Source organism: Gopherus flavomarginatus, chromosome 12 (genome assembly GCF_025201925.1).
Source record: "Gopherus flavomarginatus isolate rGopFla2 chromosome 12, rGopFla2.mat.asm, whole genome shotgun sequence".
In the NCBI taxonomy this organism is placed as follows: Eukaryota; Metazoa; Chordata; order Testudines; family Testudinidae; genus Gopherus; species Gopherus flavomarginatus.
In genome coordinates, this window is record NC_066628.1 from 45044362 (window position 1) to 45071468 (window position 27107).

Genomic DNA, 27107 nt, shown 5'->3' on the forward strand with positions numbered 1-27107 from the left:
ATAGCACATGTGATTTCACTACAAGGTCGCATTTTGCATCTTAATATTGAGTACCTGCGGCTCTAGTGTTAGAGATCTCACAGAAGCAGGTCTGGGCAGCAGAATTCAGCTTGCATGCGTCTATGGTAAGCCATTGTCTTTCGGCTTCTGCAGCCTTCATATGCACAGTGCTCTCCTTTCCCAAATACCAAGCAAATCCTGTTCAGTGCTACTTCTTTCCTGTTAACATGCAGCAGCAGCAGCAACCACGCCCCCATCCAATTCTCTGGGATGATCGCTTTACCCCTCGCCCCACCGCGTGGCTGGTATCATGGAAGATCACTGCTAATCACCCCGCTTCCCTCCCCCCACCGCGTGGCTGGGAGCAGGGAAGATCCCTGCTAGCCAAATGCGAAAAAGCTCAGCGCCATCCCCTCCTCCCCTCACCCTGCTTGGCTACCTGCAAGGAAGGATTTCTTTTAAGCAACAGGCAAACAGCTCAGTAGGAATGGCCATCTCTGTCCCCTTAATTAAATTCCTGAATTTCAACCAGGTTACCATGAATGATATCACTCTGCTGAGGATAACACAGTGAGAAAAGAACGAATGTTGCTTGAATGCCAGCAATCACCGGGACCATATGCAGCTAGGCTTTGTCATGCAATGATACCAAATTACTTGCTACATACATGGCGTGGTCAAGTGTCCTACCATGGAGGACAGAATAAGGCTGCCTTGCCCAGAAACCTTCTGCAAAGGTTTTTGGAGAACCTCCAGGAGAGCTTCATGGAGATGTCCCTGGAGGATTTCCGCTCCATCCCCAGACATATTAACAAACTTTTCCAATAACTGTACTGGCCGCGAATGCATCCCAAGTCCTCAGGGCAAACCAATCATTAAAAAACGCTTGCTTTTAAACCATGTTTTATATTTACAAAGGTACACTCACCAGAGGTCGCTTCCATGGCTTCGTTGTCTGGGCTACAGGCTTGGGAGGGCTGGGAGGGTAATTCCGTCTGGGTGAGAAAAAGCTCCTGGCTGTTGGGGAGAATGGAGTGCTGTGTGTTCTCTGCAAGCTCATCCTCCTCTTCCTTCTCTTCATCTTCCCTGTCCGCAGAATCCTCAGCCATGGCTGAGATTACCACCCCCACCTCGGAAGCCACGGACAGGGGTGGGGTAGTGGTGGTGGACCCCCCCTAGAATTGCATGCAGCTCAGCGTAGAAGCAGCATGTTTTCGGCCCTGCCCTGGACCTTCCGTTTGCTTCTTTGGTTTTCTGTAAGGCTTGTCTGAGCTCCTTAACTTTCACTCTGCACTGCACTGAGTCCCGGTGTGGCCTTTCTCCATCATGGCCTTGGAAATTTTTTCAAATGTTTTTTCATATCGTCTTTTGGAATGGAGTTCTGTTAGCACAGAATCCTCTCCTCATATAGTGATCAGATCCAGTACCTCCCATGCGCTCCATGCTGGAGCTCTTTTTCGATTCTCAGGAGACTGCATTGTTACCTGTGCTGATGAGCCCTGCGTGGTCACCTGTGCTGGTGAGCTCTCCACGCTGGCCAAACAGGAAATGAAATTTAAAAGTTCACGGGGCTTTTCCTGTCTACTTGGCCAGTGCATCCGAGTTCAGATTGCTGTCCAGAGCGGTCACAGTGGTGCACTGTGGGACACCTCCCGGAGGCCAATACTGTTGATTTGCGGCCACACTAACCCTAATCCGATATGGTAATACCGATTTCAGCGCTACTCCTCTCTTCGGAGAGGAGTACAGAAACCTGTTTAAAGAGCCCTTTATATCGATATAAAGGGCCTCGTTGTGTGGACGGGTGCAGCGTTAAATCAGTTTAACTCTACTAAAATCGGTATAAATGCGTAGTGTAGACCAGGCCTCTGTTACATATGAAGAAGAGCTCTGTGTGACCTCAAAAGCTCATCTCTCTCGCCAACAGAAGTTGGTTCAATAAAATATATTACCTCATCCACCTAGTCTCTCTAATATCCTGGATCCACCATGGCTACAGCAACTTTGCATATAACTTACCATTCAGATGTATATTTTCCTGATTTCCACAAGCATCTGCAGTAGCTGCAGGTGGAAGAGCAGATGCACTTTTGCAGAACCCAGATCTTCTTTTTTTTTTTAAATAATGCCCCTTTTCTTTCACCTACTTGACTTTTATTATCTTAACACAGTTTGGCTGGGATAAGTTGTGAGTGGAAGAGCCACAATTCATATGAATGAGTGATGCTGTCATTCCATACAAGAGCCAACAAAATCTCTCTACTCTGCTCTGTGAGTACATGCTTTGTTTATGTCACATGTTTTAAGGAAAAGCTCATATTGACAATGTTTAAAGTGTTACAGTTGATTTCACTGGTAGTATTGTCAACAGAGTGACCAGACAGCAAGTGTGAAAAATCGGGACGGGAGATGGGGGGTAATAGGAGCCTATATAAGAAAAAGACCCCAAAATCGGGACTGTCCCTATAAAATCGTGAAATCTGGTCACCCTAGTTGGCAAATCCTTTCACCTGTAAGGCCAGGTTGCCTTCGTTATCAGGAGACAAAGTAGCTACAGCAATCCAATTTAACAGGTATCAGTGTGTGACAGTAAAGTCGGTACTTATATTTTTATAAAAACACTGAAAACATCTTAAATTATTTTTTTACATTATTGTGATATTTCAGATCGGATACCTTACAGACTGCCATGGCTTGAAAGCTTTATATAATTGAAAAGCAAGGAATCCCTATTTTCCATTATTTCCAGTGGTATTTGGTATTTGTTTTTAGAACTGATGCTTTGCAAGATAGTGGATTCTAAAACCATCACTGATCCATGATTGCATACATTGCAGCAAATCTCAGATCTCTGACAAGTATAATTCCTTTTCTCTACTTTCGCCTTATCCTAGCTACCACTTGTGGGTGGAGGAATTAAAACATTTTAATGGCAGGATTCCTTTTATTAAAAAAAAACCCCATAATGTCAATAGGAGAACTGCTTGTCAGGATTTAATCTTAGCAGTTACATTTACCGGTTAGACTAGTGGATGGAGTGCAGGTGTGAAGATCAAAGGAGCAAAATAAATTCAGCTTACCTAGGGTTTACTTAGGGTATGTCTTCACTGCCAATGTTCACTGCGGCAGCACTTTAACGTGGTGGTGTAGTCGTGGCAGAAACCCCACCCCCATGAGGGGACTAGCTCCCAGCGTTGGGAGCGCGGCTCCCAGCGCTGGTGCACTGTCTACACTGCCACTTTACAATGCTGAAACTTGCGTCACTCAGGGGTGTTATTTCACACTCCTGAGCGAGAAAGTTTCTGCGCCATAAAGTGGCAGTGTAGACAAGGCCTTTGTCATGCAGTCCATGGACAGAGTTGGGAAAACTCTCCTTTCAGTTACACCAATGCAACTCCGCTGGGTTGATGTGTCCTCTATGGAATCAGCTGTTACATCGTGGTAGCTCCAGAAATTATACTCCTGTCAACTGAACACAGCACAGTGTGGTAAGAAGTTATCTGTTGTTTAAGTCTCTGTGCAGGCCTGTGGAGGAAATTTTTTAAAACCTATACCTAGTGGGGTGACTTTTCCCACAAAAGATTGAGTATAAGTCTTCTGTGCACATGTGAGCAGTGATGGCATCTGTCATTTGTTTATTTAATGGGACGTCTCAATGGTAAATAGGAAAATTGAAGTGTATATAAATCTCTTGATGTCACAGTGTTTTAAACTCTCTCTCTCTCTCTCTCTGATTGATTTCTGTGGGCTTTAAATCAGTCAGTCTGTTGACTTCAGTGAGCTTTGGATTAATGTCCCATAGCACTAACAATGTGAACCCTTTTCATTTGTCTTTTGTCTGTTTACAGTATGCTGGTATCAGTGAAGCAGGCTGTACAAAGCCACCCTCTGAATCCTGAAAAATCTTGTGAACCTTCTGAGCTTAATGCGATCATTCCGCTGTGCCTTTTTGATGCCCTTCACCTGAACAATTCAGCATCAGCAAAACACATAAACTGGGCTTCCCTTCCTGCCATGCTGTCTTAACTGCAAATTGATGAGGACTTAAAACATGAGCCCAACTTTTTTTTAATGGGAAGAAATTGAGAAAAATATGTGGTGAATTATACTGAAATTCCGGATAAGGATTGGGTATATAGCAAAGATGCCACAGATGGTCTGATTCTTATTCTAAATAATGGAAAAATATCCACTTCTGTTTGTCTACCTACACATCCATATAGCCCTTACTACTGTAATGTCTTTGCAAGTGCCAGATCTCACAACCAAATGGCTAAAACGTTCCAAAGGTCTGAGTTGCAAATAACTTTAGGCAAATATAAGACCAGAGGACATTTTTCAAAAGTGCATAAATGACTTAAGCCCCTAACTCCCATTCTCAAAAGGGACTTGGATCCAGAGCATCAAAGGTATTGAAATATCAATGGGAATTAGTTATCTAAATACCTTTTAAAAGTCTGGGCTTTAGGCAGGGGAGTGGATTCTACCAATCAACTCCCCACGGATTACTGTGGGCTCAGTGATGTCCAGATACTGAACTCCACATGCTTTGAGATAACCGAGCAGGGAACTGCCCCCTTGGTACCTTGAGACCTATAATGAGCTGCAATGACTTTGCGTCTGACCAGACAATTGTACTCTCTCAAAAGTATTTCGGGAGGGGGAAGGGAAGAGAAGGAGGAGGAGTGAGAGAGCAATGACCTGACCATAAATACTTTTCAAATGAGTTTTTTCCCACATGGATTAGCATGACTGAACCTGGAACTATTTACCCACCTTTCTCTCCCTACACACAGAAAAAGGCACATCCCTCCAGAGTTTAAGAGATTTGAATGAAATGGGCCCCTGGTCCCAAGTACCCCTGGTTTAGATACTGAAAAAACAGAGCTGGACTGATGCGCCTTAGAGAACTCACAATCATGTCCATTTTTGACTTATCAGTTAAAGAGATTGGCCCAAGTTACACCACTGCAATTTGGGGTGTGTTTGGAGCCAAAGTCCCACTCCCGAATATAAGACACGTTTATTGACATCAATGTGATGTGAGTATTGAGATTTTCCCAGGGTTATGGTTTGGGCCATTATATGGTCTGGGGCCACTTGCAGTGTTTGGATTGGATCAAGGCTCAGATTTCAAACTTCTCCAAAGTCTTGGGGTCTTTGCATCCAGACTGCCAGTGTGGCACAATCTCTAGGGATGAAGGAACCTTGTGTTCTGAGTTAAAGAAGGTTTGTATCTAGCTACCCCAACAAGTTCACCTGTCCCTACTGCTTATCCTTGTTAAGGAGGCATGTTATTTTGACACTTACGGAGAAGATATTCTGAGCTGTCATGGTCATAGTCATTGTCCTCAGGGAAGTGGTTGATTCGGAAGCAATGTCCTTTGTAGATTCCTAAACAAGAATAAAACAAACAAGACATTGAAATGCACACACAGAAAAAGGACCTTTATAAATGGTCATCTGCTTGTTCTGCTCCATTTTTTCCCCCTCATGAGGCAGTTATTCTCGTGTAGGGTTTGGTCTTCAATTTCCTCACATCAACAAGATAATCTAGATACCAATCTCACAGTGAGCGTCATGTGGACCAGGGATCCATCAACAACGTGCAGGAGCAGGGCCCTACGGTGCAGATCAGTCTCTGTGTTTCTATTATTCATTAACCGGTGCTCTCACACTCAGGAATAAAATTAATCTAGGATGAGTTATCTACTGCACAGAAGGGCTTGAGGTTCACCAAACAAAGATTTGAAAATCTTCACTTAATACCATTTTAGCAGGAGTACAGCTGCACCTTCTAGGATACGGCTGTGCATTTACTTTACTCATAATAAGGATTTTCTAGAAAAGAATGACCAAGCCAGGGGATTTCTGCTGTGCTCGGTGGCTCTCAACTGCAGGTCTTGTTACTACACAGTTCATTGAATTCATTCCCAGGATAAAGTGGCACGGCTACTTTATTTGTGATAACTGCTCAGGAATATTCTCTGTAATTCATTTCAATGGCTCTAAACAACAGCTAAGTAGCTCATCCTGTGTGCATAAATGACCCACCTGAATTGTCTGTAAGATGAGTCACAGCAGTTCAGTTGCGAATTAGTATCCGCTAAGCATATTTTGTGGTACCACTCTTTGTTCACTCAAGACTGGTTGTTGCTCTTTTATGGCTCTTAAATAAGGCAATCTGTCCAAAATATAGTTTTTAACCATCTTACAGCTTATTTTTACTGAAGTTTATGAAATGAAAGCGACTCTCTCCCAACACAACATATTGTCTGAGCATCTGAAATTGGAGTGGTTATTTCTTTGAGATGCTTGGTAGTGTCTGGATGCCAATTTCTGTATTCAGACTTCTTTTTTCCTCCCATTCATTTTTTTAAAAGCTATGTATAGGAGAGGCATGTTTTGTTCTAAGTCAACATTTTCCAAAAGCTGTGACTCCTGACATAGTTAATGAAGCATTGCCCCTTGTTACAAAGAGGAAATAGCTCTGGTATCACAGAGAGTATGACGTGTTAAGTATTCATAAATGCTGGCTTTTTAATGGCAACATCTGTATGGCGGACTATGTAATTCAGGAGATTCACAATGAGTTATGGAGCTCAGTCAGGGATGCAAACACAGCCCAAGTTGTTATAATCTGTCAGCTGTTTTTTAGCTTAGGTGAAGCCACCCAGTGATCTCTGTTTTGTTCCTGGAAGACCAGTGTCTCCATAATAAATCCTGATTTTTCAGATGAAGCTATTTTTGGCAATGTGAGCAGAGAAGCCAAGAACTGGATGGATATAGAGACTTGGACTTCGATCTCATCTTTAGAGGGGCTTCCTTTTACGTAGGGGTTGAAATACATTGAGAGGGCAATATGGGAAAATATTGCACTGCTGCTGCCCATGCCATTCCTGGTCCATGGATAGCACCTTTCATTTTCCAGGGCAGGACATCTGGAACATTTCAACACCAATAAATTCACATGAAAGAATACAAACATGTAGGGTACACACGATGAAGCTACACATTGAAAATGGTTCCAAGCCAGACATTTCTAGAATACATCTAGATTTCAAATCCCCTTCCAACTGTCACAGGTGATGGGATCTGGGGTTTCCGTTTGGTTGTAGAAGGAACAGGAAGCTGTGACATTTGAATCTGAATCAAAGTCTGGATTCCAAAACTTCTCTCCTAATAATATTGATGTGGTTCAGATCAGGGGTTTGGGTTCCAGCTCTTGTCTAACATCTGGTATTTGATGGGTAGTAACAGCAACAGGTTAGGTACATTTGTTACATAAACAATTGTAATGCAATGTAATGCAGCTCAGTGGGAGCTTATGAAAATCTCTGTGTGGCTTAACCTCACTGTCAAGAACTCCAGTGATATATTGGTTATCACCGAAATTGTTGTTATTTTTTGGCCACATAAACTGCAGTAGGCTGAAGTAACAAAGTTCGTGGCAGAACTGACCCCAAAATGCAACAAATATTTTTTCATAGGACTAAACTTTGAAATCAGACTGGTGCAAAATTCAGAGCCGCTCACGTGGCGACTGTAGAATAACCGTCAGCCAGGAAATTGTGGTGAGCATAAGCACATCTCTTTGCTTATTAGCACAGCTGCCGAGTCTTCTCTTTGCTTGATCTAATTAAAACAAAAATAATGTAACTAAGGACTGTACCAAAACTGAGTTTGAACAAAATATGCAGCACTTCCCGCAGCAAGTGGTAATGGCCTACAGAAAGTTCAAAAGCTGTGAAATGTAAAAGAAGACAGAGTATTCCAGTACAATGTCTAATATTATAATTCAATGGCCCATTGTCTCAAGTATCTACATAAAATACTAGTATCTTTTTTAAAGTTTCCCATAGTACTTGACAAGAAATGATACAGTGGCAGTTAGGTACTGATCAGTGTGTAAGCAAATGTGGCCACCTCATATCAATAATAGCTCATGGGGATAATCTTCTACTTTAGAACCTTATTTTATTCAGAGATGTTGTGTCTGCCAGAACACTGGGGCTGTCTCTTACCCCCTTCAGAAAGGGATATGGAATATTTCACTTCTACTCTGGCTTCCACCAGACATGAGTATAAACCAATGTCACTGCCTAACAGTCCACCTCCTTACTGAGCAGCGCTTTTGGACACCTTCTGAGGCCAAGGTGCAATACACCATTAAACCAGCAGGACTATTCCTCCCCCGAAAGGATCACTGATATATGTTTTAATGGGTACCTTCGAAATGGGTCACTTCTCGATAATGAACCTCGCTCAACCAAATAATTTCAATCAGAATTTGAGTGAGGATTTGATCCAATAATAACGAATAGCCCACATTTATGATGTAGTAGTGATATAGTTGGAGGCAGAATGATTCAGGAACTAAGGGTCTAACCAGCAACCTGGGTTCAGATTTCACCACAGACTTCCTGTGTGACCTTGGACAAGCCACTCACTCTCTGGGCCTCAGTTCCCATCTGTAAAATGGGGAGAAAAGCACTTGCCTACATCACAGGAGTTCTGTGAGGATAAACACTTTACAAGACTGCTAGCTGTGCAGATACCATGGTTACGGGTGCCAGTCAAGTACCTAAGTTAATAGTATTTGCTAAAGTTACTTTAACTACTTAACAAAGTAGGATTTCCAACACCAGATCAGATTTGTCGTTCCATGTAGCCTGACTCTAGACATGGGCAATACAGAATGGTTCAGAGGAAAGCAACTATCCTTCTTCTCTGGGGCAGTACCTTCTTATCTCCCCTGTCCTTCAAATAATCCTCCCATATGATACATCTATCCAACTGTGTAACAATGTTCAGAGGGGTTAACATTTCTTCCCGACCACTGAAAGCAATGACCTACTGCCTTGAAACATAAGATCTGACTAACCTTATATGTTAACATTCATAGCAAAACCATATCATGATTGGTCATACAGTTATCCATCATTTTCAAATGGAGTATTTGACTAGCTTAGCAATCATGCCACTGGTATTATTCTGGGCTTTCTAGTTAAAGATGTGCCTGAGCAGTGACATTCAGTTCCAGATCTGAACTTTCCTAAGGAAGGAAGGGTGTACAGATTCAAGCTTCCAATTCAGGCCTATAAGAGAGACTAGCCTGACCAGTGAGCTTCTGACTAGATCTGAACTTTCTCAAAATCCTGGGCACCAGGGATAAAGACAGTGCTGCTTTGCTGCCATTGGAATTCGGGTTTCAATTCTTTTCCTCCCTGTATTTTCTTGGCCATGCGGTGCAGTACCCACAGCCTTATCTGGATGAAACAGCAAACACTATCTGATTATCTTTAAGCATCCTAGTCATTCACCATGCTGAGTTCTTGTCAGTAATAACATTCCCTGATGATTTAGAAAAGCATTTCCAGCGCAGTACTGGAAGGTGGAGTGCTTAAATATTTGAGAGTACTTGTCAAGGCCATCCATGCTTTTGCTGCCTCCCTTCCCACTCCTGGAAATTATATGCCAGAGGATGATTCCATGCTGCTAGTGTTTTGTTGTCATTTAATGTATACTTCCACCATACAAGAAGCTGGCACCGTTATAGCAGAGGGCCTTTAGTGCAGGGCGTTTGTGTCAATAGAAATTCTGTGTCTTTCTGATCCGAGCACGCATTTAGAGAAGAGATGTTGATAGCAGCGGGAGGAGAGATGGTTCTGGCGGGTGCCCCCTCCCTCTTCATTAACATTCTGTGCTTGCACTGCAGGGGTGCTGCTCCATTCAAAGCGTCCTACTTCAGCTTCCCTATTTTCCCTTATTGATGAGATTTAAAGTGAAGCATCAATTTTAGACGCCTCAGACAAAAATCAATATTGTCCTCTCCAGGGAGGCCAGTTTTCTATCTCGCACTTTGAGCAAGCGACCCCCTGCAGTGCCAACCCCACACTATCCTACGTCAACCATGCACAACATAATACAGCCTCAAATATCTACAAGGAATAGTGTGACGCAAGGGGAGTTTGGAGAGGGGACGGCTGAGTGGGGAAGAGCTAAGGTTGCGGTGCATGATGTGTAAGCAGATGATAGCTGTGACACTAGTAAGGTGTGTGCCTGTGGATGGAGGAGAACAGGGTATGCACTCTCAGGTGGTTTAGCTTTGCCTTTACTGGAGTTTGAGTTAGGTGTGATATGTGTGTAGCAATGCTAACTGCTTCACAACAATGTGTTTTGTATAGTCACAGAATGAATGCAATGCGCTCCGGCTATGTTGCTTGCTCATTTGCTTTAATTAGCCCATATTCTATTCTACACCTTTACAAAGGGTAACAAAAACCAGAAAATGTGATGACATCAATGAGCCAATGCACAATTTGGTGCTACCAAAGCAGCCTTCATTTTCAATTTAAATATCATTTATTTTTAGGTAAAAGTATTAGTATATTAAAAAACAGTGGCACATCCTAGCTATCAACCAATTGGCTGATTTCTTATAGGTATCACACCAAACATGGATCTTGAGAAGGGATCTGAAGGTGAGTAGAGAGTTGGTTTTTAAGGATTAGTTCAGGGACAGGCTGCACTCCAGGCATAAGGACCATAATTTGCACAGAATGGGATGGGCAATGAACTGAGGCCTGCCTTCTTGTTCCCCATGCTGTATCGGTTCTGAGATTAAGCCATGAACTGCAATTTCCAGGGCTGATTGACAGCCAATTTTATAGCTAAAACTTGAATGTTTACTAGACACATCTTCTGAAACCATCAGCCGAGAGAGGGTTGATCTGAGGGTAACATTACAAACAACATGACAAGAAGGGGAGCAATTATAACTGAAAATCTACAGGAGCACAATGTTCATCTAACCAATAGCCACACATTTTTATTTTTATTTTTTAAATAAAATACTTTTGCATTTCTAATTTGAGGAAAGTAAAAAAAATCCATCCAGTAACAGAGAGAGACTCACAATAGCTAGAACATATCTGGGGAGAATGGCAATTGTTACATTTTTTTTTCTTACATCGTTCTTATGCCGGGCAAGTTCTGAAATATTTTGCAGCATGGCTTGAGAACTAAGGAGATTGTATAAATCAGAAATTGCTGACACTCTCTGCACAGTTTAGAATTAGTGAGCCAGGCTGTGCACTGCATTCATTACTCTGGTTTTACACTGGCAAAACTGTACTAACTGCAATAGAGTTTCACCAGCAGACACCACAGTGCAGAATAAGATCCACAAAGTTTACTTTTTTTCTCTTTTCCCTTTCTCTTCTGTTACCTCTTTTTGACTCGAATGATTTGCCATTATTCAGGGTCCAATGGTTTCTTCTGGTTAGGAAGAGAAACTGATGGTGGAGCCAAGTATTTCTTTGATGCAATCCTGTATATTTACAAAGGATATACAAAGTCCTGTGTCCCTGAATGCAGCAGGAATTAAACAGCTGGAACAATTTCTATGCCCCCTTTCCAGACAGCACCTAGCCCAAATTCACTCTCTTAGTATTTTCTCAGGGTCATGCTGCCATTACTTCCATGACTGGGTCTGATTCTTCCTTGCTGCTTCTCTGAGTCTGCTTCTTTGGTCTTTTCTCCTGCTTCTCTCACAGACATATACAGCTCCATCAAATAAAACCCCATGAAACCCCTCTTCCCATGTAGCTTGGATTCCTGAGTGGCCTCACACACATGCCTATATTTTAGGTAGAGGTTCCTATTATTTCAGCTACCTGGTTCCATAAAGGAATTTAATGGCTTCTTAAATTAAGGGTACCAGTTACATCCCTCGGTTTCAGCTAGGTTTTACTCAAGCCATAAGCAAACTATAAAATGGCCAGTTAAGAAAGGAAAGGCTGACGCTCCTCAGAGTCTGTTCCATGTTCCTTATGTTCATGTGTGGGGTTTTGCTATCTCCAGCTGCCCACTCTGCTTATAAAGAAATAGACTTTGCTTGACTTGTCGCTTTCTACATTAATTTGTCCATCGGTCGATTGTTTATCTCCTGCTGTTCTCAAAGAATTTCATGAGCTTTTTTTTAAGTGCCTCAAACAAGTACAGATTTTGTGAGCCTTTGCCAAAAGATGTTTAATGCTGTCATTATAAAGGAAATCATGCCCTAATAGATGCAGGTGGTGTGCAGAACATGCCAGGTGTGAATCTGCCATCTCACACTGGCTTCATTGTAAGGGATGGGGAAGCTAGCAGAGAAAGAAACCTTGGGAGGTAAAATATGTGTTTATTGGGTCTTTTGGCTTTGAGAGCTGTTTGGAAGTTGAGCAATCTTTGTGATGCTCAAAGACCCAAAGTCTAGCTTCCTTCTGAAAGTCACTGCCAGCGGCTGAGGCAGATGCTACCTGACACCCTTGTGAGTCCTGACAGTTTGGCCACATGATGGTTTGTTTGCATTTGCTTCATCTTAAAGGTCAGTTTTATGAAGTGCACTGTTGATGCACAGAGCCGTAAGTCACATCTTTTGTAATACAGGCCACAGTTGCGGAACCCACTTAAGCGCTGAATCGGGGCAATGTTCTGTAGTGGAAGTGGGTGAGGGGTCAGGGCCCTTTAAGAACTCACTCAGTTCAAAGGTCATTCAAACAATCCCCTCTTAGGGTCCAATTTATTGAGTCCCAGGTGCATACTGACCCTCTAGGACCCAGCCCCAGTTCCGCGACTCTCTCCTGATAATCCAGAAACAGACATCAACTCTCAGTCTTCAGCCCAGTTTCAGCTGGGTGCAGCCCCACCCAAAAAGCTGGGCATAGTCCTGAGGGACTGTCTTTCTGCTTCCCAGCCGCTCCTGCCTGGAGGTTTGTCCTTTCCCACAATCTTTCTAGCTGGGCCTTTGCAGTCTGTTACCGGCTTGCACGGGGTATTTTCCAGGCCTCGCTCCTGGAGAGTTTTCCTCACTCTTTCCTGCTTCTCGAGCTTCCCCCACACTGACTAGGGCACTGCAGGAGACACCGGGCTCCCAGCAATGGCTATAGACCTTGCTACAGTTTTGTGGACTTCTCCACTTTACTGTAACTTCTTGCTTCTTTTGGACTGGAATCACCTGATTCCTCTCAGGTCGGGCTTGTGCTGTAATCAGGGTTGTCTTAGCCCTAAGCCCTCCAACCCATGAGGCAGCTCACCATGTCCTAGTACCAAAGTCCTTAGTTATCACGAATTGTCTATGTGGGAAGGACATGCTTTTTGCTCACCATTCTTAAGATCTTCTGCTTTCACTAACATCATCCACTGTATGACATTGTCTAGTCTTATTTCCCTTTGTAGTTTCTCCTTTGGTATCCTTCCATAAGCTCTAGCCTCTTTCTTTGCTAGGAACCTAAATAGTTAAAGCGTTCTCCGCCATCCCCACCCACCACTAATGGCACTAACTTGACATTGCTATGTTACTTATATTACTGCTGTTCCATAATAGTCTTAATATGCAGCATGGCTGGAGTGCCACATTTCTGAAGTGACCTATTTTGTGTCTTGAGTGTGCTACTTTTGCAGCCATAAATAGCAAGAGGCTTAGTAGTAGTTTGGGAAGCTTTAACTTCTTGTTCCCTGCCACACCCTTTTCTCTTTAATTTCACCAGGTTGGAATCTATCATTGTTGCTGATCTCCAGCAAATGTCATTGAATATTCACATCATCCTGTGCAAAGTTCTCTAGCCATGTCAGAGAACTAGTGCTTTACTCCAGGCACTGATGTCTCCTGGAATATGATGCAGATGTTGCTCTCTGCATTGAATATTAATATTTTTTCTCATTAGGCAAATTTCAAACTTCATACTAACTGGGGCCACATGGTAGCTCTAGAAGTAATAGCTTTCCAGCACCAATGAGGACAGTATCTTCAATCAAATATCCCACATCATCCTACCAGATTCTGATTTCATTCATACTGGAATAAACCCAGACTACCTCTAATGACGTCAGTGTTACTCTCTATTTATATTAGGATTGAATGGATTGTATCCCACTTGGACATCAGATTCATCTTCATCCAAAACAAAAGCCATTTCTTTCTCATTTCTCTTTCCTGGCCTCTGCATATGGCACCATACATCAGGAAGTCTCTTTCAGGGCAGAGGATAGGCTACTGCCAGTCTATCAATCATTAGAGAGGCCTGAAATGTCAGTTTTGTCTGCTACAACCTTGAGATCAGATAGTCATCCTGTTTGATGTAGCATTCATAATTGCCAAGTGACAACCCATATTTATTTTCACATTGTCAAACAGTGCTTTTCCCCACTGCTAGCGCTACTAGGATTGAGTTTCCCTTAAGGGGGAGTTAGTTTGGTTTCATCTATCTAGTTTCCTAGATACCAGATTGTTATCAGTTCTTCCTCATTAATATGGTGATCAACCAAGATTTGATTGGCCCCTCTTTTGTGAGCACAGCACAATTCTAAAGCCTACATCATGGTCCGTCAATTCCTCAGGGAGAAAAGATAAAGGAATGGACATTTACATCCTTCCAAATTCCCTTGTTAATTTATACTTTGACATAGATGTGGGCATATACAAGGCACGAATGCTGCTTTCTGAAGTAAAGTAAATCTACTCAGCATACTGTTAAGGCCAGATTTCCTAGATCATCTGTTGTCTCACTTTTTCCATACGTGTTCTTAAGCTACTGCCAACTGCCCACTAGCTCTTTCTTCTTTTAGAGCCTTTTGGAACTACAAAATCTCCATACTGAGAGCTGCTGAATTTCCTTCATCCACCTTGGTAGGAGAGTTGTGATTTGTAACGTGAACCACCAGCTTTGTAAACAGTAAGAACCAACACGCCGTGGCAATTTTTGAGGATGATTAGATCTGCTTCTGAAGAGTGTCTCTGGCATATAGCTTATAAGGGACCAAACAAAAGAGTTCAGATCTAAATGTTGTGGCTTAAACCCATCTCCAGTTCTTCCTAGGCACCTAGACTTCCTTTACTCTTCCTGTGGCTCGTTACATTACATCACCAACCTAACTTGTTCTTGAAGGGAGGCTGTGGTGCAAGGAAATGTTCACTTCCAGCAAGCCAGCAGGATTTGGTCTGGGAGCAAACACCCTTTAACCCCGTCACAATCCAGCATCCTAGGTTGCTCTCTGACTTTCATACTTGCCTAACACTGTTTCCCTAAAAGCCTACAAAGGCTGGTGGGCTACATTTCCACAGTACATGGTGGCGACACGCATTAATGGTACAATTACTGGTAAGTAGAAAGAGTAGCTCACATTAATGCTGCCACTTGTGAGATCTCATGATGAGTCAGAAACGTACATGTCATCATAATACTTATTTCCTAGCATAGACCTGATTATTCAATCTGCTACAATAGCAAAGAACATCTTTACCTTGACAGATAGTACAGAAATTATGGCAAAGGAAAGCATTGCCCTGACACTTTAAAGGGAAATTGTTCTAAATTACCCTCTATCATTTGACTCATCTCCATTTGTTAAACACATGGTTCTTGGATCCAAGCTGCTCAACTCCCAGGGCACAGGCCACTGTATATCAAGGTTTTTCTTCATGACAGCTGAAAGGATAGTGGCAGACACCCTGTGGCACTGGGCTAAAAGCATGGGGCATGACACTCCTATCGCTTGCCTTGGTGTAAAGCAGAAATAACTCGACCGAAGTCTGTGGAATTACAACAGTGTAAATCTTGAGAAGGCAAGAGAGGAATCAGTCCTATTTGTAAAGTGAAGTGGTTTGCAGGAGTAAGAACTACTTGTATGAGTAAGCACTGCAGGATCAAGCTCCAATGCTTATGTTGCACACAGGTATGAATCAGACCACAATACAAATGTACACAATAGAAAACAGTTGATTTCAGTAACTCCTGTAATTGCACGGGAGCAATCGTAATGACTGGTTGGTGATATCACAGGTCAGAGCCATGAAGACAATCCCCGATAAAAGGTTACAAGCCTTTTTATTGATACCATAAAAACTTTCAAAGGAAAAGTGTTATATTTCATAGAATCATAGATTATTAGGGTTGGAAGGGACCTCAAGAGATCATCTAGTCCAACCCCCTGCTCAAAGCAGGACCAATCCCAAAATGGTCCCCTCAAGGATTGAGCTCACAAGCCTGGGTTTAGCAGGCCAATGCTCAAACCACTGAGCTATCCCTCCTCCACAAAGCTATAGAACAAAGCGCTTGGGAAGGTGTGCTGTACAAGTGCATTAATCAACTGATTAGGAATGCATGGGGTATTTTGACTCTGCTGGCATCGTGTAAAATTTCCATAGATCTCTTCAATCTGTGGTTATCCATCACCAAACTTAGTTTCTTTGATGACACTTCTTTTAAAAATTGGATATTGAAGAAGTAATAGGAAAACATCACTCCATAAATCATTTTAATTGAAGGGAATGTTTGCTATATATCTGGCGCTACAATATAGCAACCTTGATTTGGGTCCTTATTCATTTCAGAGCAAACATGTTTTCCTCATTTCTATGCCAGATTGTTGAGAGTTATACATAGAAACCGTCTCCAGAGATCGATCATGCACAATCAGTGATACAGGACCAAAAGCAAGACAAATGACTACAAGGAATCCAAAGGTTAGGAGAAGGAGATGCGACCGGCTGGTTCAGGTCCATACCTTGATGATGGCTGCATTTCAGAGAACCTGAGCCAAAGGCTTCAAGCCCACCACAGAGCTGCATTAGCACAAAGGGTAGGCCACCGAGGTAGACCATGCAATCTCCCTGAGGAGACCGTATTATACAGTTGGACACCCAAAGATGATGCCTAACCTTGGAAACACAATTTGGATGCAGTTAGATAGACCAGGATCTAGAGTGAAAAATAAAAGAATCAGAAATGCTCCAGCAAATTAAATGCAATCTAGAAAGAAAATATACAGAAATCAGGTTTGAAGGCCATGCAAAGACATGACCCTATTGCAGGGGTTCTCATACTTCATTGCATTGCGACCCCCTGCTGACAACAAAAATTACTATATGACCCCAGGAGGGGGTCTGAAGGACCAGGAGGGGGACCAAAGCTGGAGTCCACCCGAGACCCACAACCCCAGGTGGAGGGGGGCCAAAACCAAAGCCTGAGCCCCACTGACCCAGGCAGGGGGACCAAAGCTGAAGCCTAAGGCCAACCCTGAGCTCCACTGTGACGGGTTGCTCCTCACGCCCGGGTGCCACCTGATACATTGGAGTCCCGGTGACCCCACCTATTCCACCAGCCTGGGCTTCCTAACCCTGTCCTGTGCCAGGCCCTCAAGTCTCCTGCGCGTGCGCGCGCACGCACACACACACACAGTTGCAGAAAGATACACAGACACTGAGATCAGTTCTGTGTGGGAAGACTCAGCTTGGGGATTGCTCAGTACTCAAGTGCTCACCTCCTTTAAGATGGAAACCCAAAATTATATTGTCTTGTGCTACATAGAGATCTATACAGTGCAAGCTCATGAAATCGCCCCCTCACTCAGTGTGGAGGAAGATATGAGCAGCTTTTTACTCACCCCCCTGCCCCCTAGCTATAAGTTACACAAACTGGTTTTAGGATGAGCAAAAACCAAGTTTATTAACTACAAAAGGTAGATTTTAAGTGATCATAAGAGATAGCAAACAGATCAAAGCAGATTACTGAGCAAATAAAACAAAACACACAAACTAAGTGTATTGCACTAAATTAACTGGTTAATAGTAGCAAATTCTCACCCTAAATGTTGTTTTATGCAGGTTGCAGAATTTCCTGAAGGTGACCTGCACTGCTTGTCACTTAAATCTCCGGGTATTCCTTTCACGGGCTGACCTTTCTTGCCTAGGTTCAGCCCCCGCCACCCTCTCCACACACCCCCAGCTTAGTTCCTTTGTTTCTTCAGATGTTCTCAGCAGTCTTCCTTCTTGGGTGGGGAGGCAGTGGAGAAGAACCTAGATTAACTGACTCCCCAGCCTTGAATAGGATTTTCATAGGGTGGGAATCCTTTGTTTCCCAGTTTGACTCCCACCTCCTCCTAGTGGAAAAATACCAGCAGTCCAAAATGGTGTTCAGTAACAGGTGACATGCTCATATGACCCTGCTGTGTCAAAGCAGCTTCCCAGGAAACTTCTCAGAAAGGAAGGAGATTAGTATCTTCAAAGGCCTATTCTTCAATAGTATCTTCAAAGGCCTAGTGGCCCATTCCAGTTTGATTGCAGGTGAAATCACAGCTGTAATTGTTACATAGTCAACATTCCTAACTTCAGATACAGAAATGATACATGCATACAAATTAGATAATTACAATCAGTAAATCACAACCTTTCCAGTGATATCTCTCATGCCCCATCTTGCATAAAACATATCTTAGTTATGCCATATTCATATCGGAAGCATATCTCTGGGTATGGCTACACTTGGAGATGTGCAGCGCTGGGAGTTACAGCTGTGTTCGTACAGCTGTGTAGGGAAAGCGCTGCAGTGTGGCCACACTGACAGCTACCAGCGCTGCAGTGTGGCCGCATTTGCAGCGCTGTTGGGAGTGGTGCATTGTGGGCAGCTATCCCAGCATTCAAGTGGCTGCAACGTGCTTTTCAAAAGAGGAGGGTGGGTGGAGTGTGACAGAGAGCGTGGGGGAGACAGAGAGAGTGGATTTTTGGAGCTGACACTGTTCTCAGCTCCCTGCCTTGCAAGTTCTAAGGACTGGAAGATACACAGTGCCTACCTTCAATCATTTTAAAAGTTTTGACCTTTCCCCCACCTGTCTCTTATTCACTAAATGCAAATTATGCACTCCTAAATAGTCTTTAGACCATATAAGCAGCTGCTCAACACTACCCCTCCCCTCTCTCCTCAAGCAAACAGCTGTGAACATTCCAAAGCAATTCCCCTGCCTCCGTTCGCTCGCTCGCTGGAGCAAAGAGCAGCTGTGTTTGTTTTTTAGCTAAGTAGCTACAGGGAGATCGGAGTTCAGCCATTTTTCCGGTTTGTTGTGGACAGGAATTTTGGGATACCTCCTAATACCCTGGAGGCCAATAACAGCGCTTTTGGTGGCTACACTTGATGACCAGCGCTGCATCACCAGCGCTGGAATCGCTACACCCCAAGCAAACCAGGTGTACATCCAGCGCTGCAACCAGGGAGTTGCAGCGCTGGCAGTGCTTTGCAAGTGTGGACACAGAGTGAGTTGCAGCGCTGTAACCCCATCATCAGCGCTGCAACTCTCCAGTGTAGCCATGCCCTCTATGAAGAATATGGGGCATAGCGTCACACCCGCCACCCAGGGCTGAAGTTCTTGGGCTTCGGCTTCAGCCCTGGGCGGTGGGGCTTGGACTTTGGAGCTCAGGCTCTGGCATCATCCCCAGACCCTAGCAAGTCTAACGCCAGCCCTGGCGACACCCATTAAAACGAGGTCCTGACCCACTTTGGGGTCCCAACCTACAGTTTGAGAACCGCTGCTCTATTGCATCACAGGGTTATTGTTGATTTAATGATAGTTAATTGTTATTAGTAGTATATACAGGGCTTGAAATAACTGGTACAAGCCAGCTCCATAACAAAGTCGGAGGTCTCCTCTGCATATAACTTGTATACGTGGATGTGGGAGGTAGAGATGGGGTATCGCCTGTTGGCACTCAGAGTTGGATTGGAAACAAAGGCCCAGCTACCTACCACAGTGATGATCGCCATAGACATCTGTGAGCAGTGATAAAGGGAGGCAGCAGGGAGTGGCTGTGGGCAAAATGGCCAGAGGGGCCTGGGGAAGGCTGTGGAGAAAATGCAGGTGATGAGGGCTGTAAGGATGCAGCTTAAGAGGAGGAATGGGCAAGTAAAGGAGCAGAAAGAAGGGGAGGAAGCAAATAAAGAGAGATGTGATTAAGGAGGAAGAGACATGTCATCAGGAGGAGAAAGGAAGGAGGAGGTGGCTGAAGGGAGCTGTGGAAGAAAGTAGGAAGGCGGAAGCTAAGGAGAGAATTTAGAAAAATGAGATGTTTAGGAGAATGGACTGCAGGAGAGGAGAGAGTGTGACAGATGGATTTGACCAGATGGCTACTTTAGGTCCTTTTATGGCCAGTGGTCTTTTGTTTTCCTTGGGTTTGAATCCCTTTTCAGCTATGTGTGTGTGCATACACCTCTCCACTGTTCCTTAACAATCACTGTTTTCCATAGATATGCTGATAGAGTGACACAAATGACAAGGGTATACATGTATGTATACAGTGGCTGGCTAATGATAATTAAAAGCTTGCAACTGAAACATTTAATCCCCAAAGTCTGAAAATGGACTAAAATTTTTACAATTAACAAGTGAAACAACAATAATCAAAATGTAGACAAATTACAAACAAGATCAGTTTTAATGAACAGGAACTGAGGAGAACTCATCTGAGTCCTGCATCTGAAATTTTCTATTGTCTAAGGAAAGCTAGACATAAAAATGAGAGAGAGCAAAAGGCAGTGTTTGCTCTTTTAGCTTTAATTATTCATTAGACATGTTTTCCTTTCTGCTGAGATTCAGAACAAGACACTTTGGCAAGCTGCTCTTAAGTTTACAGAAGCTGTAACTTCTCCGTTACACCAGCTAATAAACACAACTGAATATAACTGTCTGGTTATATTTGCAGAAGTAGCCCTAGGAAAATTGGTTAATGAATCAGAAATGACTTAATCAATGTTATTCACTCACAAGAATGCAACGCATGGAATGCAAATCTGCAGTGCACTAAAGCACAGGTGCATAAATATTTTATTGATAAGAGTTCTGAGTATCTGTTTTTTAGTTCAGAATCACTTCCGCTCTGAAATGCCTCAATCTCACGGAGGAAAGAATGATGGTGATGGTGGTGGCTGTGCACAAACCAGTTTATGAACACCAGACTTGAATCTAAATAACAACTCTGCAAGCCCCGTTCTCCCCCAGAATCATTCTCTGCTTCCTCATCAACCAAAAGATGGGCATATCTGTCTCCTGGCAAAAGACGGGGTTGGGTGAGGGGTCTACAGGTGGGAGAAAAATCCATGAGGCTTCCCTTCTGCTGAAAGGAGCTGAGGGGGACTGAGCCACTCCCACCCTATGGATCTTGGGAGGGATTCATGTGGAGCCAGGAGCCATCTTGCCCCCTCTGTCCTTGGCCTGGGGGCTCCTGCAGCAGTTGTTCTGCTCTCCACTGCCCCCCCCCCGCCCCCCGGTGTGGCTGTGCAGCAGAGGCCATGAAGGGAGTTTGGAGTATGACAGTGCCCTTACTGATTTCCACAGGGAAATCTGGGTACAGAGCAGAATACACTCCACCCCTGACCCCCTTCCACCTCCAGATCTCCAGGAGAGGCAAAACCAAATACCTCAGAAAATGAAATATGCACGCTCAATGCTTGGCCCCAGAGTCTGCCTCCATAGGCGCTGCCATTACAGGGATCTTGAGGCCTACCCTGGCACATCTTGCAGGGTCTAGTTTGTAATTGCTTTCACCACACTGCTGCTGTGATGCTCAGACACTGGGCTCTCGCAACACCTCAGCGTCTCGGATAAGCTTGTTTTTACCTGGGTTTTAATAGCTGGCGACAGGCAGCTGCTTCACTGCTTGGTGAGAGCCCCCGAAAGGCCAGCTCGTGAGGTAACACTAGGAGTAATGAGCTGGGAATACTGTTCTGTGGAGACACATGGATTTGATAGCAGTTCCCTCCCTCCCTTCTTATTCACCGTGCGGCGTAGTTTACTGTGGCTTTGGTTTCAGCATATTACAAATGCACCTTGTTGCACATGAGACTGCACAGGGCTTTCAGTTACCCACATGTCAAGCAGAGCACCTTCACTCTCACTCTGTAATTGTCTTGACAAGACAATCAGACTGGGAACAATCAGTGGCAGGGCACGCTTCCAAAGTCCTGGCTCTCTTAAAGGGGCCGGGGGAAAATCTGGTACTGACTGAATCATTACAACTCAGTGACGTGCTGCCAATATTTAACAGGGCACTGAGACTAAAACAAAATGCCTCTTCACTCCACTCCCGGAGCATGTGACAAATCCCAGCTGCATGCTTGCAGTGTGTGTGTGTGTGTGCATGTGTGCGTGCGTGCTTGCAGGGCCAGCTTCAGGGGTTTTGCCGCCCCAAGCAGCCAAAAAAAAAAATGCCACAATCACTATCTGCAGCAATTCAGTGGGAGGTCCTGCTCTCCGAGCCGGAGTGAGGGATTTGCCACCGAATAGCTGGATGTGCTGCCCCTCTCCGGAGTGGCCGCCCCAAGCACCAGCTTGGAGCTGGCTCTGTGTGTGTGTGTGTGTGTGGGGGGGGGAGCTGGTCTACACTGGGGTTGGGGATCGATCTAAGATACGTAACTTCAGCTACAAGAATAGAGTAGCTGAAGTCAACGTATCTTAGCTCGACTTAGACGCAACGCGATACATTGATCCCCAATAGATAGATCACTACCCCCCGATCCGATCCGGATCCGGCGAGTAGTATAGACATATCCTGTGTGTGTGTGTGTGTGGGGTGCCATTTAACGTCAACCTTTTGTGTGCTTGTAGGGGGTGGTCATAGCAATTCAAACAGTGGCTGGGGTCCAGGAAGAGGACTTAACCATGACATATGGTGTGGGCATTGATTTACCACTTCTCTATAGTGACTCCCTAGAGCTCTCATGGAGTGCCCAGAGGGAATTGATACCCTTCCCCAGGTCCAAATACTGCCTGAAACATCACCTGCCCTCTGGCAGGGTGTGAGCTATTTCTAAAGTGACTTAGGAGCACAAACTGCGTTGATAGTCAATAGGAGTAGTGTCTTAAGGGCTTGTCTACATGCAGAGATTGACCCGCAGAACTAAAGCACTATAATTATACTATAGCTATGTTGGTATAACTTCCTAGGTGGACACTCTATTCCAAAATAAAAGTGACCTTTTAATGGCATGGTTTTAGGGTGACCAGACAGCAAGTATGAAAAATTGGGATGGTGGTAGGGGGTAATAGGCACCTATATAAGACAAAGCCCCAAATATTGGGACTGTTCCTATAAAATAAGGACATCAGGTCACCTTACATAGTTTATACCAATATAGCTACAAAAGTGTAATCATATTACTATAGCTTTGCTGGTCAATTGCCCTGTGTAGACAAGGCCTAAGTCACTTAGGGGCTTTTCAAAATGTCACCCAGGGTGAATTCCCCTCCAGGGCACAGAGGCGTTGCTGGCACAGCTGTAACTCACAGCTCCCTAAGCCAAGTTTTCTGCATTTGCCCCCATATCTTTCTAATAAATCCAATTATCCAATGGTCATTTGTAGTTTCTTCTCTAAGGTCATGACCGTTTTAGTATTGCCAACTCCAGGCATTCAGATACCAAGAGCCAGATCCCCCCAAACTGTGAGATTGTCTTAAAAATGAGATATTAAAAATAATATAATGGGCGGTCTTTCTATTTGTCTTCTGGTTTTTGAGCCCTGGGGATCACATTTCAAGCTTTAACCAGTCAGTATGAAGGCTAGAAACTTATTTTTTAAACAAATTGAGATTACGTGATTTAAGGAGCTGTAAACTGGCCCCTGCAGACCTGGGGCTAGGTTCAGAAATATTGCAGGCAATTCTTCTTTTGCTCTGAAAAACGTAATGTACACGTTCCCACAGAGTGACTGAGGAGCCTGCGTATAATGTAAGGAGCTAGACTGTAACTTGAGGCACAGTCCTGAAGAAGACGTGGTGTCTAAAGTGCTCCATTGCAGGAGAAGGCTCTAGATGCATTGCAACTCAGACACACCTTTCAATCACAATTCTTCTCTTGCTCCCAGGGGATAGTAAATTACTGCTGGCCTATACCAGCAGCAAATTATGGCATTCCTTGGTCTGGCTCAGCTATACTTGGCCAGTGAGTGGAATGTGTGGATCTGTAGCACAGACCATTCCCTGCCCACCTCCTCCAGGGGAGGGGAGTAAGTGTGTATACATGCCTGCTGGAGCATTAGTGTAAGACAAGTCCTTATTCACTTGCATGGGCATGCAGGCCAAGTTACAGTCTAGTCTTATGTAAATATGAGTCTGACTCATATTGCTATTTCTGAGTCAGTCCATAAAGACTAGAAATATTGCATGTGTATTAAAATTCAGCTTGAAGTTAGTTTTGAAAGCCTCAAAATATATAAGGTTTGCTTGGATTTGAATAAGTTCATTTACATCTGCTAATGCAAAACCAAGCCCTGATCCTGTGAACCCTTTATTCACACAAATAGCCCCACTTCTATAGTTAATGGAAATACTTGCATAAGTAAGTGTTCGCAGGATCTGGCCCTTAAATTGGTCCAGAGTAAATTTTGCACCAGATATTGAAATGCATAGAATTTCTTAAACCAAGGCTCAAACAGAAAATGTCCTTCCTTGAAAGATTTTGAAAGCAATTCCTAGATGTCGAATTAATTTATTTGCCAACATGAGCTGTGGCTTTGGAAATCTAAAAGTCCATCTGACTAGCATGCTTAAGTAGGATACATTGTGAGCAAATGTGTTAAAGGAAATGCTTTTTCAACAGTATTGTCTTGTTTGTGTAAATTGTATTCTATTCTTAGAGGAGTCAAAATATTTTTTTTTAAAATCTCATATTTTATATTTCGTGGGACATGGGACAGGAGTGATGAGAACTTCTGAAATGATAAATGTATGAATTTATTCCACAGCCACCGCTTGGGTTTTAAATTAGTTTTATTTTATGTTCCTGACAAGTCAGGGTTAGTTGGTATCTGTTTACATAAGGAAATCTTGAGAGGCAAACTCTGCTCTTAGATATGCTGGGTGTAATTCAAAGTAACTCCACGGACTTCAAAGCAGTTACTCTGGATTTACTTCTGGATTTACACCAGGGTAACAGATCAGAATATAGCCCTGAATCTCTCAAGTTACTAAGGGCTTGTGAATTATGCCTATTTGAGAACACAACTGGCCCCTTTAACTCTTAAGTTGTTGCATTTGAAAAGTTCATTTAAAGAGCAACATTTATATAGGATGAAACCCAGAGGTCAGAGGAACTGCTTTCCAGAAACCATTTGTATTGTGCTTATACCAAAGTACACGACCAGTAGTACATCTATTCAAAAATTTATGTGCAGTAGGATTAAGGGTTTGACATAGTAGTCTGCTTTTGCTCCCATTGACCCTATTTCCAATGATAATTTTGCCACTGAGTTCCAAGAAAGTGCGATGATCAGTGTGTCAGGAGCTGAAGTGTGAATTACAGTACATATGTAGTCTTCGATCCTGCAAATGCACAAGTCAGTAACTTTATGCAAATAAGTGATCCACTGAGGAGGAGCCACAGCAAATTTGGGAGTTTGCAGATTATAGGGTCACTTCGACAAGTGTGGATCCAAAATAACTCCACTGAAATCTGGATTAAATGGAGGTAATTGAGATGAGAATGTGGCCCAGAGGCAATAATGTACGAATAGGATACGGATATTCCAAAGCACAATGAAGCAAAGGTTGAAAAGGGATTCTTAATCATGCATTTCCATGCTTTTGTGGGCTCAGTTCAATGCTCTAATATCAAATGGATATCTGGTTTCCTGGACATTTGTGTAATATTTAAAGCAAGGAAAAGAAAATGAATAAAAGGCAAAGTGTACAAGAGCTGATCATGACAAACCCATCGTGTTCTCTGTATTACACAGGACAGACCTAGATCTTCATAAATCCAGTCACTGGGAGTCAATCAGAACCATTTCTGAAGCGATGGATCACAAACATGAAAGATGCAGATCAACAGTTTCTCAGGGATGGCAGCATCTCAGTGCATCAACAGTTGTGGCTTTTTCCATGTTGATGGGAGGGACTGATGCCTTAGATTTTGTGCTAAAATTCATTATACAATCTTAGTTAAAAACAGGCCCTATCTGAATGGGAGCAAAATAGTATTAACTATAAACATGTTTGTTGCTAACATAGTTCTAGTATGGTTTCCTTTTTCATTAGAGGCATTTTTCAAGCCTATAGCATTTACGAACCATGAAAATCAGAGATTCACGCCCAGGTCTGTGACCTCTCTGCACTTTGGTGAGGTTAGGACCTGGATCCAAGTATCAAAGATGGGCCATTGCTCCATAATGGGTTGAACCAATTCTGAGGTGCTCAAACTAAGGATTTCAGGCAATAGGAATTTCAATCTAAACTTCTAAATTGAGGCCACTCTCTTCTGGAAATAGGAATTTATAATGGAAAGGCCATTGGTCCTTGAGTCTGTATATACTGCCCTATTATAATAGGGAAACAGAAGTCCTAGCACATCACTATGGTGCAGTAAATTTACCTTGGGTGCAGCTCCAGTCACTTCAGCGTAGTTACACCAGAACTGAATTTGCCAGAGGGCATTTAAATGACTGGCTTTAGAGGTGTGGGAGAAAACCTGAGCTTTGCTCACTGCATCCAGCTCTTCAAATACAAATTAGCTAGTCAATGTCTGCGTGCAGCCACACAGGAGAGTTGCAACAAGGAGCTGCTCTAAACATCCCTGTGAGTAGGGTGACCAGACAGCAAATGTGAAAAATCGGGACGGGGGTGGGAGTAATAGGATCCTATATAAGAAAAAGACCCCAAAATCGGGACTGTCCCTAAAAAATTGGGACTTCTGGTCACCCTACCTATTAGAGACTGAAAATACTTGTTTCCAAATGTTATTTTTGAAAATAGTTTCTAGTAAACAAGGCTCCATTTAAACTGCTAAATGGAGCATCTGCCGAACTAAAGGAACTGATGACAGCACGTGAAAAGAAACATGCGTCAAGTATACACTTCAGACACGTATTGAGTGCCTGTCTCTAAAAGAGAGCAAATTAACAGTATTTCCTGCCCACAAGCATTGACTAAAAATCACTTTCACAATATAAGAAAAGCCCCAATAAAAGCAAAACAAGTAAAGCTAAGCTGTACCTTTCCCTCCTTCTATCCTCTCTCATGGGGGAGAATGCTTCTCTTTATTTCAGCTGACCATTTTTCACTCTGTGCTTCCTTTTGCTGTGAGAAATGTTACCTACCGATGCCAAGCCCAGATGGCTTTTGTTTGGCGCAAACAATGTCTACTGAGTAGTATGTTTTTAAAAAAATCAGCTAAGTAAACCGGTGGTAGAACAGAGTAACTAATAGAAAGGGCAGCTGAAAGTAATTTTTTTAAAATGGATCATTTGGTGCATTCCCAGGGCAAAATGTGTGCCTTTCCAAAGCACCTTATGAACCAAGGAGAGAAA

General features: G+C 43.4%; 1 protein-coding gene across 1 annotated transcript in view; it reads right to left on the reverse strand.

Annotated features, from left to right (window-relative positions):
• Window positions 1–27107, reverse strand: part of CACNG4 (calcium voltage-gated channel auxiliary subunit gamma 4) — a 62208-nt gene that overhangs the window by 14924 nt on the left and 20177 nt on the right. The window contains exon 2 of the mRNA XM_050920670.1: window positions 5311–5394. Within this exon, the coding sequence (XP_050776627.1) occupies window positions 5311–5394 (84 nt within the window). The remainder of the gene's footprint in view (window positions 1–5310; window positions 5395–27107) is intronic.